The sequence below is a fragment of the Haliotis rufescens genome, unplaced genomic scaffold, assembly GCF_023055435.1.
Source record: "Haliotis rufescens isolate VD_foot unplaced genomic scaffold, xgHalRufe1.0.p SCAF_12, whole genome shotgun sequence".
Classification (NCBI taxonomy): domain Eukaryota; kingdom Metazoa; phylum Mollusca; class Gastropoda; order Lepetellida; family Haliotidae; genus Haliotis; species Haliotis rufescens.
This window is the reverse complement of record NW_025963802.1, coordinates 16006632-16019998: the sequence shown is the minus strand read 5'-3', so window position 1 is coordinate 16019998 and position 13367 is coordinate 16006632. Positions and strand designations below refer to the sequence as shown.

The 13367-nt window shown below is 39.3% G+C and overlaps 1 protein-coding gene across 1 annotated transcript; it reads right to left on the bottom strand.

Moving 5' to 3' along the window:
• Positions 1-157: 157 nt before the first annotated feature.
• Positions 158-10340, bottom strand: LOC124146071 (lipase maturation factor 1-like). Its single transcript, XM_046516137.2, has 8 exons — positions 10159-10340; positions 5720-6038; positions 5407-5417; positions 5006-5142; positions 4743-4814; positions 4187-4327; positions 2642-2795; positions 158-2528 (listed from the first exon to the last, which is right to left on the bottom strand). Exons 1-8 carry the CDS (start codon positions 10268-10270, stop codon positions 2419-2421), a joined length of 1056 nt encoding a protein of 351 aa, XP_046372093.2. The 5' UTR covers positions 10271-10340; the 3' UTR covers positions 158-2418.
• Between the last annotated feature and the right edge of the window lie 3027 nt (positions 10341-13367).

Genomic DNA, 13367 nt, shown 5'->3' with positions numbered 1-13367 from the left:
TTGGGCGATCGGTTTTATGGTCATCTGCTTTGTTTTCTTCTCATCAAATTTCATTTTTCCGGACAAGGTAATGTTAAATTTTAGAAACTTTGACAAAATACCCAGATATTTAAATGACAACTTTTCATTCAATGTTACTTGGGGTGACGTTTCTTTTGCGGTTCAGTATATATTATCGTTATCTCTGTATGTGATATAAAAGGTCGTTGGATATGTTTTGGTCTTTATCTCTGTATGTGATATCAATGGTCGTTGGAGATGTTTTTATCGTTATATCTGTATGTGATATCAATGGTCGTTGGCTATATTTGGGTCGTTATCTCTGTATGCGATATCAATAGTGGTTGTATATGTTTTAATCGTTGGTTGTCTCTGTATGTGATATCAATGGTCGTTGGATATATGTTTTTATCGTTATCTCTTTATGTGATATCAATGGTCGTTGGATATATGTTTTGGTCGTTATCTCTGTATGCGATATCAATGGTTGTTGTAAATGTTTTTATCGTCATCTCAGTATGTGTTATCAATGGTCGTTGTTAATGTTTTTATCGTTATCTCTGTATGTGATATCAATGGTCGTAGGATATGTTTGGTCGATATTTCTGTATGTGACACTGTAGACATACATCTCGTGGGTCTCCTATGCTGGTTGTAAGGGGTGATTACAAGGATCGGGTTATGAGGCTTAGTTCGGTCCGTTATGTGACGACGTACCCCGACTGCGTTGATCGTTGCTCACAGTAACAATCACCGGATTGTCTGGTCCAGGCTCGATTGTTAACAGGTCTCCGTCATACAGTTGGTATATGGCTGTTCTTTCTTCCAGTTGTGGAAGAGGTGGAATTATCATATATTACTGTGGAAAATCTGGTGAAAGTAATGGGGATGTAAAGTGTCCTGGTGGAACAATAAACTTATAGTTGCAGGTCAAGCATAGCCTTGATGTTCTCATGCAGTAGCCCCATAAGCAGATTAGCATATTGGCCATGGATGGTCTGGCATTTCAGGAGGTAGACTACCAGTAGGATTCTTTTGGAATGTTTCCTTTGATGTTTCCGCTGCTTTGACTCTTGTTTAGCCTGTCTGATAGTGCTCAACCCAAAGATCATCGACAGTTACAAATCACTCAATAATTCAGCAGGGTCTGCTTGAAAACTTAGATTCTCACTACATATGATGAACCTGGAGCGTTTCTGGTATTGTTTCTGAGTCTTGGAGTCCAGTGCGTTGAAACCTTTGTCATGCCCAGTTTATTCCTCAGAATTAACTCTCTCTTGAGAGATTTCTACTATATTGGCTTCGTGACGTATGGTGAGTCTGTCGATCATCCATTATCATGTCATGTATTTTATAAACATGTTCCGTAGTGGAGGCACTTGAAGGTCTTACTGATCTTGGATCATCTTCGAGGCTCTCTCTTCCCGTTGAGCTTCGCGTCCAATTCATAACAGTGCCAAAGGAAGGAACATTATCCCCTATAAAGTTGACATGGAAAATATTGTTTACCATTATTATGGACATGCTAACGACACTGAGTTAATCTAAGAATTAAGAGTTTCTCATTAACAGGTGAGTAAATTCTATTAACGAAGCGGACAACAATAGGATTACATGCAGGATTAGCATTGATGTTTTATCTGACAGTGACTGAGTTTAGTTCAAAGTGAGAGAACATCCGGTCCGGTCCGGTCCGGTCTGGTCCAGTCTGATTCAGACAGCTTCTTTTCAATAGTAAATTGGTTGTTGAGACCGAAATTTTAGTCCCTCGTCCGAAGTGTAAAAATCCGAATGAGAGAATTGTAGATCAGTGTGAGAAATGATAATGTATTGAGGAACTGAGGCGACCGGAGAAAAGGTCCGATTTTCACGGATATCCGAATTTGAGTCCACTATACTTATACATGCAAACTGTTAGGGGTGTACTATACGCCCTTTGTAATTTGGCTCAGAACATTCCAGCCAACCGTCGTAACGAAAGGGATGTATTTGGTCGTTTTCATGTGACGGAACAAACAAAACAATAAGTACTAATGAACAACGACAACTATCCTGTTGATTTACAATCCAGAGAAGTCACACTTAATTAACCGCTGTCTTATCATCTAATATGGAAGTTCAATTGATCATATGCTCCGTGCAATGTATCTGTGCTTGGGGCGTCACATTTGGATATTCGTTTCCCACAGCTCACAGAAAATATACAACATTTGATTCTTTCTATCTGCTTCTTACATTCTTAAAGTCACAAACTCTTGTTCATTTACGAAGATCCAGTAAAAGAGTTCCAGCTAGTTCCTGGCACTACTACCACAGGAAACAGCTGTAGGGTCCTCTGTATAGTTGTGACACATACAAATACTTATACACTTGGATGAATATATGAAGCTTGAGTTAAAGGGTTAAGTCAGTAGCTACTCATTGTTTTTTTTCGTTCATCAAATGCATATCTTCATTTAGTCTGATTAAAACTTGAATACCCCGCAAGGCAATGAAGAGTCCCAAACAGAGGTTGAACGTTTTAAGACCTGAAACAATCACCAACATATGCGACTGAGTTAATGCACATTATTCAATGCAACAGGAAACAAAAAAATAGACTATTGATAGACAATAAGGAAATTACTGACAAAATCCTTACCCTCTGTCTGCCTGAGCTCTTGCTTGTAGGCTATCTGCCTCCTCAAACGCCCGGGCAGCAGCCAACTTACACTCCGATCATCAAAACATGCCAAACAGGGAACAATGTTTAACCAGTTGAACAGACTCAGGTCTCCACTGTAAATTAACGAAACCTGTGCAATGGAAACAAATAAAGAGTGAGTGAATGAATTGGGTTAAACGCCGTTTTCAACAGATTTGTTTGTTTGTCTGTTGTTTAACGCCGCACTCAGCAATATTCCGATGACATGCTTCAACAAAGTCAGCGAGCATGACCACCCGATCCCGTTAGTCGCCTCTTACGACAAGCACAGTTGCCTTTTACGGCAAGCATGGGTTGCTGAAGACCTATTCTACCCCGGATCTTCACGGGTCGTTTTGACCAGAATTCCAGTTATATCACGACTTAATTTTGGAGGAAAGCCCGAAGTGATGCAGGCTTCAGACGCCCAGGGGCCATTTTGGTGAAACCCGAGAGCACGGGTATGGTACTGTTACATACACCTAGAAACATAATCAGAGCGAACCGGGATCATACGTTTCTAACGTGCCCAAGGGTCGCAACTCACAGCGAATTACGATGCCTTATACCTACCGTGCCCTACCGTACCGTGCTTCTGAGATTTCTATTGAAAAGGCGTTAACAACCTGAATATATAACATATCATAGACCGGTATATGCTGGTGACCATATTACAGACCGATATATCCTGGTGACCATATTACAGACCGATATATACTGGTGACCATATTACAGATCGATATATGTTGGTGACCATATTACAGACCGAGATATACTGGTGACCATATTACAGACCGATATATACTGGTGACCATATTACAGACCGAGATATACTGGTGAACATGTCAAAGACCGATATATACTGGTGACCATATTACAGACCGATATATACTGGTGACCATATTACAGACCGAGATATACTGGTGAAGATGTCACAGACCGGTATATACTGGTGACCATATTACAGACCGATGTATTATACTGGTGAACATGTCACAGACTGATATATACTGGTGACCATACTACAGACCGATATATACTGGTGAACATGTCACAGACCGATATATACTGTTTGACATGATTGAGACATATACTGGTGGACATGCCTGAGACATACACTGGTGGACACATGTGAGACATACACAGGTGAACATGCCTGAGACATACACTGGTGGACATGCCTGAGACATACACTGGTGGACACACGTGAGACATACACTGGTTGACACACATGAGACATATACTGGTGGACACACATGAGACATACACTGCTGGACATGCCTGAGACATACACTGGTGGACACACATGAGACATACACTGGTGGGCATGCCTGAGACATACACTGGTGGACATGCCTGAGACATACACTGGTGGGCATGCCTGAGACATACACTGGCGGACATGCCTGAGACATACACTGGTTGACACACATGAGACATACACTGGTGGACACACATAAGACATTGTCTGTTGGACTTTCAGTGTTAATCTGGTGGACATACCTGAGAATATATGCCTATTGCTCCTGCAATGATGGTCATTCTGCGCCCCAATATCAGGAAGCATGGAGCAAACACATGGTAGATAGCAAGCTGGCTCAGCCTCATCTCTCGACTGTCACTGTTGTCACTCAATGGCCTGGTCTGTGGGGAATGTAACTTTACATATAGTTCTTATCATCTGTCATTACATTTTGTAAGTTAATACATTATTTTGATGATGAACGTAGTTGTCATTGAACTTGGTTAAACTATAACACAGATTGCATGGCTACACCATTAGTAGCCACATGAGTAGTTGAGTAGTAATATGAATTTGCCTTGTCATGCAAAATATCTTTATTTATTATTCATGGCTGCCGGTGCTACTGGTATGACAGGACATGCATACACTTTTCGTGAACACCTGGTGTCATCACTGATTTTCAGTGATCCTTTTACATAATGTTCACCGATAATTAGCCTTTTACGACCTATGCATTATGGAATCTGTTTCAGGGAAGAATCGAGACATGTTCTTCTCTGCGTTCACGTTTTATATTCACAGCTTTGTAGTTACCTGATAATGATAATTCATGCAAGTGAAATATGTAGAGCAAATAACAAGATCTCTCCGGAATTTGTCGTAAGTCTATAACAAAAACAAAAACATGATGACCAAGAATCAATGTAATACTTGTGTCTAACAGCTATAAACAATAAGTACTGCCTATAATGTTAGACACAGACAGACAGACAGACAGACAGACAGAGACACAACAAACACAGGATGTTCTCTTCTATTTTACTATTTCCTTAGCAATAATGAAATGTTATACAAACCAAAAACCACATTATGCGGAAAAACATCCATTTGAACCCCCGGATGACAGCGCGAGATGTCGGTGGTTGTCTCAGGCTCCACACAGGGCACAGGAATGTAGCCAGGAATCCAGTCTCTAGAAGCTGAAACTCCCAACCTAAGGGAAGACAATGTCATTAATTAATGCCCAAGGCATGATACAAAGAGCGGACAAAAGCAGTACACGGACGTTTTACAATCAGTTATGATCATTCATAACATGAGATCTGATGCAGGTTAAAACCACGTGTACTATCCCAATAGTTTCAAAACTATTTAGTATTGTTTGTCATATTGAATTCGACTGGTTTCTTTGTTAAGCAAACAACTGAACTAGAAATATATAAACTGGTAAATTATACGAAGAAACAAATCAACTTACCAAAGCTATACCTACAAAAGAAAGTACAATAACGTTGGTTATGGATCAGCTTAAAGATTGGTTACAATACAGACACAACACTATGATAAAAGATAAACGAATCATGTGATAAAGATTACAACATAAACAAAACACGATTATTTACTGGGGATTTAGTATACATACTGTTGAAAGTCTCAAAGCGAATATTTCAATGTAAAGTTTTATCAAGAGGCATTTTTTTGCAATAAGGGTTTACAAAATAATTCTAATCTAAACAATAAAGTATTTGTCAATGCGAAGCTACAGATCTAATATAAACAAATCTACCTACCACTGCAGTCCGGCGTCAACAAGTAAATGGTATATGGTCCACAGACACAACATCAAAACCCAATTTGCTGCTCCTCTAATGATGAGGGACAGAGACAGAGCCAAGCCGACATGCGTGATAAAAACAAGAGTATTCTCATCTTGCTTGTTGTCCTTGAAAAACCAGTAGACGATTTTTGGAACGTTAATAACACCCTCTCGATCTGCGTTTGCAAGTCTGTTGATGATGTATCCAAGATCTGCACTGGCATTGTTTGGGAGAAAGCCTTCTTTTCCAAACAACCGTTTGTTCTGATGCAAGGCAATGAGAAATGCCCAAACTGCAAAAGTAGACGCCAAACGTCAAACATATATATAAACGAAAATTGGTTTTGAAGAACGGACTTCATATAAAGTCCTGTTCAGATTTCGAACAAGAGTTCTCGTGCATTCATTGAGGCTGATAGTGGACACACACGATACAAGGCTTACAGTTACAGTGCTTGAGATTGTAACGTTATTGTGACCAACAAAGACTTCTCCGTCAACGTTTGAGGAAGTCTGTTTCACTTTGTAAACTTCCAAACACACACATGTCCCATGAATCCCTTTTAAATCCGTGTAGAAATCACAGAATGAATTTCTTGAAAAACACATATGCGTTAAAACTTTTTATTTTTAGGAGTATATATTTCTTCCCATAGCAAAAATGTTCATCGGACTTACAAACCAATGTATATCCCATGACTTTCAAACCTAGGTATACCTCATGACTTCAAAACCTAGGTATATCCCATGACTTTCGACATAGGTATATCCCATGACTTTTAAACCTAGGTATATCCCATGACTTTCAAACCTAGTTCTATCCCATGACTTTCAAACCTAGGTATATCCAATAACTTTTAACCCAAGGTATATCCCATGACTTGCAAACCTAGGTATATCCCATGACTTTGAAGCCTAGGTATATCAAATGACTTTTAAGCCTAGGTATATCCCATGACTTTTAAACCTAGGTATATCCCATGACTTGCAAACCTAGGTATATTCCATGACTTTTAATCCTAGGTGTATCCCTTGACTCTAAACCTAGGTATATCCCATGACTTTGAAGCCTAGGTATATCAAATGACTTTTAAGCCTAGGTATATCCCATGACTTTTAAACCTAGGTATATCCCATGACTTGCAAACCTAGGTATATTCCATGACTTTTAATCCTAGGTGTATCCCTTGACTCTAAACCTAGGTATATCCCATGACTTTTAAACCTAGGTATATCCAATGATTTTCAAACCTAGGTATATCCCATGACTTTTAAACCTAGGTATATCCCATGACTTTCAAACCTAGGTATATCCCATGACTTTCAAACCTAGGTACATACCATGATTTGTGAACCCAGATATATCAAATGACTTTAAAACCTTGGTATATCCCATGACTTTCAAACCTAGGTATATCCCATGACTCTAAACCTAGGTATATCCCATGACTTTTAAACCTAGGTATATCCCATGACTTGCAAACCTAGGTATATTCCATGACTTTTAATCCTAGGTGTATCCCTTGACTCTAAACCTAGGTATATCCCATGACTTTTAAACCTAGGTATATCCAATGATTTTCAAACCTAGGTATATCCCATGACTTTTAAACCTAGGTATATCCCATGACTTTCAAACCTAGGTATATCCCATGACTTTCAAACCTAGGTACATACCATGATTTTTGAACCCAGATATATCAAATGACTTTAAAACCTTGGTATATCCCATGACTTGCAAACCTAGGTATATCCCATGACTCTAAACCTAGGTATATCCCATGACTTTTAAACCTAGGTATATCCCATGACTTGCAAACCTAGGTATATTCCATGACTTTTAATCCTAGGTGTATCCCTTGACTCTAAACCTAGGTATATCCCATGACTTTTAAACCTAGGTATATCCAATGATTTTCAAACCTAGGTATATTCCATGACTTTTAAACCTAGGTATATTTCAGGACTTTCAAACCTAGGTATATCCCACAACTGACTGGAAATGGGACCCCAGTGAAATCTAAAGACCTTCATGTTCCCTATATTTCCTTGTGCTATCTGAATTTGTTATATCTAGGTACAATGAACTAGAATCGACTACATTAAGAACTTCTGTTCTTCACATCAACGATGGCTTGTTGTACTCTTAGCTTGATCGGAAGATGGACCAGCGAGGCCTCTGAGTGGATAGCCGGACATATGAATTGAGAGATCCAATGCCCTATCCAGTTGCTGCCTTGCTTTGGAATTGTCTAACCCTTCATCTGGATCTTCAAACTTGAGGATAATCTGACACCTTCCTCGGAAAAAATCGTTTAATGTGTTTGTTATTATCTCCTTTCTTCCTAGTCATTTTCACCTTTACTGCAAATACCGATAAACATATGGTACAAGTCAAAATAGGGAATTGCATCGGACATCATTTTGGTCAAATTTGGAAATGTCCTCCATATGTCTAACATAAAACGGTTTGAAGGCTTTAGGCCTTGAATGTTGTAACCCTGATCAACTACCTTTTGAACAAGAGTCGTGAAGAGTTGTGAAATGTAAGCACCAATTGCAGGAACTGCTGGAATGTTGCTCGACATAAAGGAAAAGTTGAAGTCATCCCTATTGTGAAACCGTCTTGGGGATAGTTGTCACTATGAATCTTGACGCAAGCAACAGATCAGCACACAGGGAAGCACAATTGGTGCCCGTGTGGATGCTTACTTCTTGCTTGAATGTCCTATGCCCATCTTATACATAGATCTGTGTGAGAATCCAGCACTTCGCTTTGTTTTGTTAGAAAAATTTTGACAAATGATTATGAATCTTTGAAGACAGAGGTGTAACTAACTATACCTAAAGTCCAATGGATCATGAAATGAAGATTTTCCTGAATCTTTTTATGTGGAATGGTGGTGTACAAAGCTGAAAAGTCAGATGTTTTGATGAAATTGAACTTGGTTCCACAACTTTAAAAATTACACAATTTTTTTCTAAATTTAACGATAGAGCGGCGAGGGATTTATATACAATGTAATAATATAATGCAAATTGAATTTGCATGCGAGTCATTTCCGATGACAACACCATTAGACACAGAGCTGATATTTACCCATCTTCACAAGGTAAGGGAGTTCACTGACTATATAAGTCCAGTTCCCACCGTGCCGAACTAGGGTTGAATAATGGAGTTAAAGTTTGGCTGGACTAACGAGTTTATGCATAGCCCAATCAAAATCGCGTAACGAAATCGACATTCGGCTTGCAGAACATGTGTACCGTCAACTGGGGGTCGACACATGTTTTCTAATTTTTTCATGCTTTAAATCAATGTGCTGAAGGTGTTCAGGTACTTCGCGAGGTAAGACCTATTTTTTTACAATAAAGATTTGGATTATAGATCAGATCGTCTTGACTGGGCGCCGCCATTTTGTGGAATCTGATTGGTCAATAGGAGAGACATGAAAGGGACATAACTAGCAATCGCCACTGGTGGCGCGACGATCGAAACATTTTCCACTGCGCCTTACAATAGTGTAGCCATACTGTGCTCATCTCATATTTCGTGTTATTTACTTTTCAGCTTCGACAAAGTGACCTCGAACTTCAAAAAGGATTATGACACATTTTCCCAATACCCCCCCTCTCTCTCTCTCTCTCTCTCTCTCTCTCTCTCTCTCTCTCTCTCTCTCTCCTGGTGATTGTGCTTGCCCATTCGCGAACACAGGGTGGCAGCACTGATGTTCAGTGATCATCTCATATTTCGTGTTATTTACTTTTCAGCTTCGACAAAGTGACCTCGAACTTCAAAAAGGATTATGACACATTTTCCCAATCTCTCTCTCTCTCTCTCTCTCTCTCTCTCTCTCTCTCTCTCTCTCTCTCTCTCCTGGTGATTGTGCTTGCCCATTCGCGAACACAGGGTGGCAGCACTGATGTTCAGTGATCATCTCATATTTCGTGTTATTTACTTTTCAGCTTTGACAAAAAGGATTATGACACATTTCCCCAATTAATATCTCTCTCTCTCTCTCTCTCTCTCTCTCTCTCTCTCTCTCTCTCTCTCTCCCCCCTGATATTCTTTAGGCATTGTATTTATGCTCAGTCGTGTTATCGATAGCTGTTGATCTAGAAACTTAGAGATAAGCTCTTATCGTGTTTCCTTGTGTTGCGTCATGCATGGCATCATGCAAACACAATGTCAAGGCATTACACTCGAACCTTTCGTGGTTTTCACATACTCTTACAAAATATGATTACAAAGGAATGGTATGGCTGTATTCAGGGTAATGGTTTGTGGACAATTGGTATAAACATTTCCACGAGAGTTCTCAATTTGCACGATGTGTCTGCTACCAGAAACCTGTTCGAATATGTGTTTACAAAGACTTACATTTAAAATATTCCACATAACATAACACTTACAGTAAATAAATCCAAGATATCTCAAAAGGACATTTCTTGCCAACCAGAATGTGCCTTCTTTCACTTCACTGTCATTTCTGCTGATATCTCTGTCAGGTCCTGAATCACTCATGTTGGGAATAACATGCACGACTCGCAGGCGGACCGCAGTTAAACCGGCCCTTTTCCTGTTGAGGCCACCCTGATCGCGTTACAACCACGGGGAACCAGTTTACTTACGTCATAAGGTCATTCAGAGTCGCTGTGTACCAAGTTGACCTATTACACGTAATGCAGACTGGTTTTCGCTTAGCATCGCTGCTTTACCTTCTGTTATTTTGGGCCATGTAAAACACCAATGTGAATTTGTATCAGTACTTGCAATCTCTAAATGGGACGGTGTGTAGCCTATTGGTAAAAGCGTTAGCTCGTCACGCCGAAGACCTGGGTTCGATTCCCCATGTGGGCACCATATGTGAAGCCCACTTTTGGTCTGCCCTGCTGGAATAGCATCACTCGATTATTGCTAAAAGCGGCATAAAACAATACTCATTCACTCACTCAGTGCAAATACATGTATTGGGGTGTCACTGGACAATAAAAATACTTATCATCAACTAATGGCGTTGTAGACGCTCACTGAAAGGATGGGCTGTTTTTGAGATCCTCACATTATTTAAAGAACATCCCACCTCCTATTATACCTAAAGTCCAATGGATCATGAAATGAAGATTTTCCTGAATCTTTTTATGTGGAATGGTGGTGTACAAAGCTGAAAAGTCAGATGTTTTGACGAAATTGAACTTGGTTCCACAACTTTAAAAATAACACAAATTTTTCTAAATTTAACGATAGAGCGGCGAGGGATTTATAAACAATGTAATAATATAATGCAAATTGAATAAGCATGTGAGTCATTTCCGATGACAGCACCATTAGACACAGAGCTGATATTTACCCATCTTCACAAGGTAAGGGAGTTCACTGACTATATAAGTCCAGTTCCCACCGTGCCGAACTAGGGTTGAATAATGGAGTTAAAGTTTGGCTGGACTAACGAGTTTATGCATAGCCAAATCAAAATCGCGTAACGAAATCGACATTCGGTTTGCAGAACATGTGTACCGTCAACTGGGGGTCGACACATTATTTTCCAATTTTTTCATGTTTTAAATCAATGTGCTCAAGGTGTTCAGGTATTTCACGAGGTAAGACCTATTTTTTTACAATAAAGATATTGATTATAGATCAGATCGACTTGACTGGGCGCCGCAATTTTGTTTGAAGCAAATCCAAATAGTATGAGAGGTGGAATCTGTGTATAACCCGAGGACAAATTATTTTCCCCAGCACTTGCGGGAACAGATTCTTTTCTTTCACAAATATGTCTGGCTCTCAACAAACATTTTCACACATCCTCAAGTGATCCTCACACCTTTGATACACAGCTCGACGAGAAGCCCAAACCCAGTGGACGATAGCATGAGCGTCGGGATCAGAAGGACATACTGTTGTTGTAAGGAAGGCACATTTAATCTGTTCTCTATACACCAGTATTAGCTTGTTGATATGGTGTTAATTTTCAGATGAATAAAAATGAAAATGTTGTTTACAAAAATATATTTATTGCTTCAAATGTGAAAAAAATGTACAGTCTGGTAGGACGTTATGTCCAGGTTGTTACAGATATCAACCTCGTAATTCCAAACAACACACTTTGTAACTGTAGAATAATTAATTATAGTCTGGAATTCGACGTTCCTGAATAAATAACACCGATACCATATTTTATTGAATAAGTGTCAGTCTGTCGGGTGATCAAGGAACGCATCATGGGTGATCGTCAAAACATTCTTTGATGATCTGGCGCAGAAAGGTTACTCCCTGTGTCGGTCATACTAAACATTATGGTTTAATTATTTGTGTTGTGTCACATGAATTAAATAAAAATAAACAGTTACTGACAGAAGAGCCTTGAAGCTGTGTGCTGGCCCGCTATGTGCGTACACAACAAAGGGAGACAATTCAGACAAAGGGAGACTATTCAGGATCATGACAACAAACGTTCAAACAATGCAAGATTGTTTTTAAGAATTTATATATTTGTCTGCCCTAACCGCGTGAATATCGAGTTTTTTCAGACGCATATTCAAGTTCTGAAAAGCAGATTTGCACTTGGCCTACCTCTAACTGTAAAAATGACACAGAGATGTTGACTATTCAATATCCTATCAATTGGTGTTAAATTAGCCTGCATGATATATACTCACCGCCAAAAGAAACGCGAACCATAGAAACATACAGAGAAGTGTGTACGTTAAGAAGAGATGTTTCCAATGTGCACCACTTAATAACAAAACAAACAATAAGTCAGGTGTTACCACAGTGTCGTCGTTCTTATCACGATATGCTGCACGTGATTTCCAATTTTACACGTTAATCCTGCACGAGACATATGGTGCATCTCGAGTCAGGGATCTTTGACGTCACATGTGATGCGTTCATGAGCGTCGGTTAACGCAACATACCAGTATGTTCGTTTCTGCGTCGAACCAATCTAATATCTCTTAAATATGAGGAATTCTTCATACATTAACCAATATGTATGGTGTTCGATTTTCTTTTGTCGGTGAATTTATTTTTAATTTTGTTCCACTTCAAAACGAAGATTAAAGAGGAACATATATATTATATGTCCCTGTGGCATCCAGGGGGTTAATGAGTCATTCCAACTATTAAATTGTTACTTAAAAGACGTCACCCCATGACGTACGGAAACGTTGTTTGCTGGAGTACGGAAACCAACATGTGGTCATAATGTGATCGAGTTTGGTTTAATGCCGCTTTGATCAGTATTCCAGTTATATCACGGCGTGACTGCTTAATATGGGAGGAAAGCCCGAAGTGATGCAGGTCCCAGACGTTTACCACTTTGGTGAACCGATGAGCACGTGTGGTCATTTAAATAAAATCGTTGGAAGAATAGATGGACTGAAAGTCATAAAGCGTCAACAATATTTAACTTATGGGACCAATGTGACTTGTCAATCGAAAATCACGACCCCACAAGCTTAATACTCGGTTAGACTAGACCGATTTCCAATATTATTTTTTATGAAATTAAAATGTACAAACTCTTAAATAATGGAATAGAACGGCAACAAAACAAATACTTTTGAATCATTGTTTCGTGAAGGTTAACCAATAGATGTTTATAATACATTCAGAA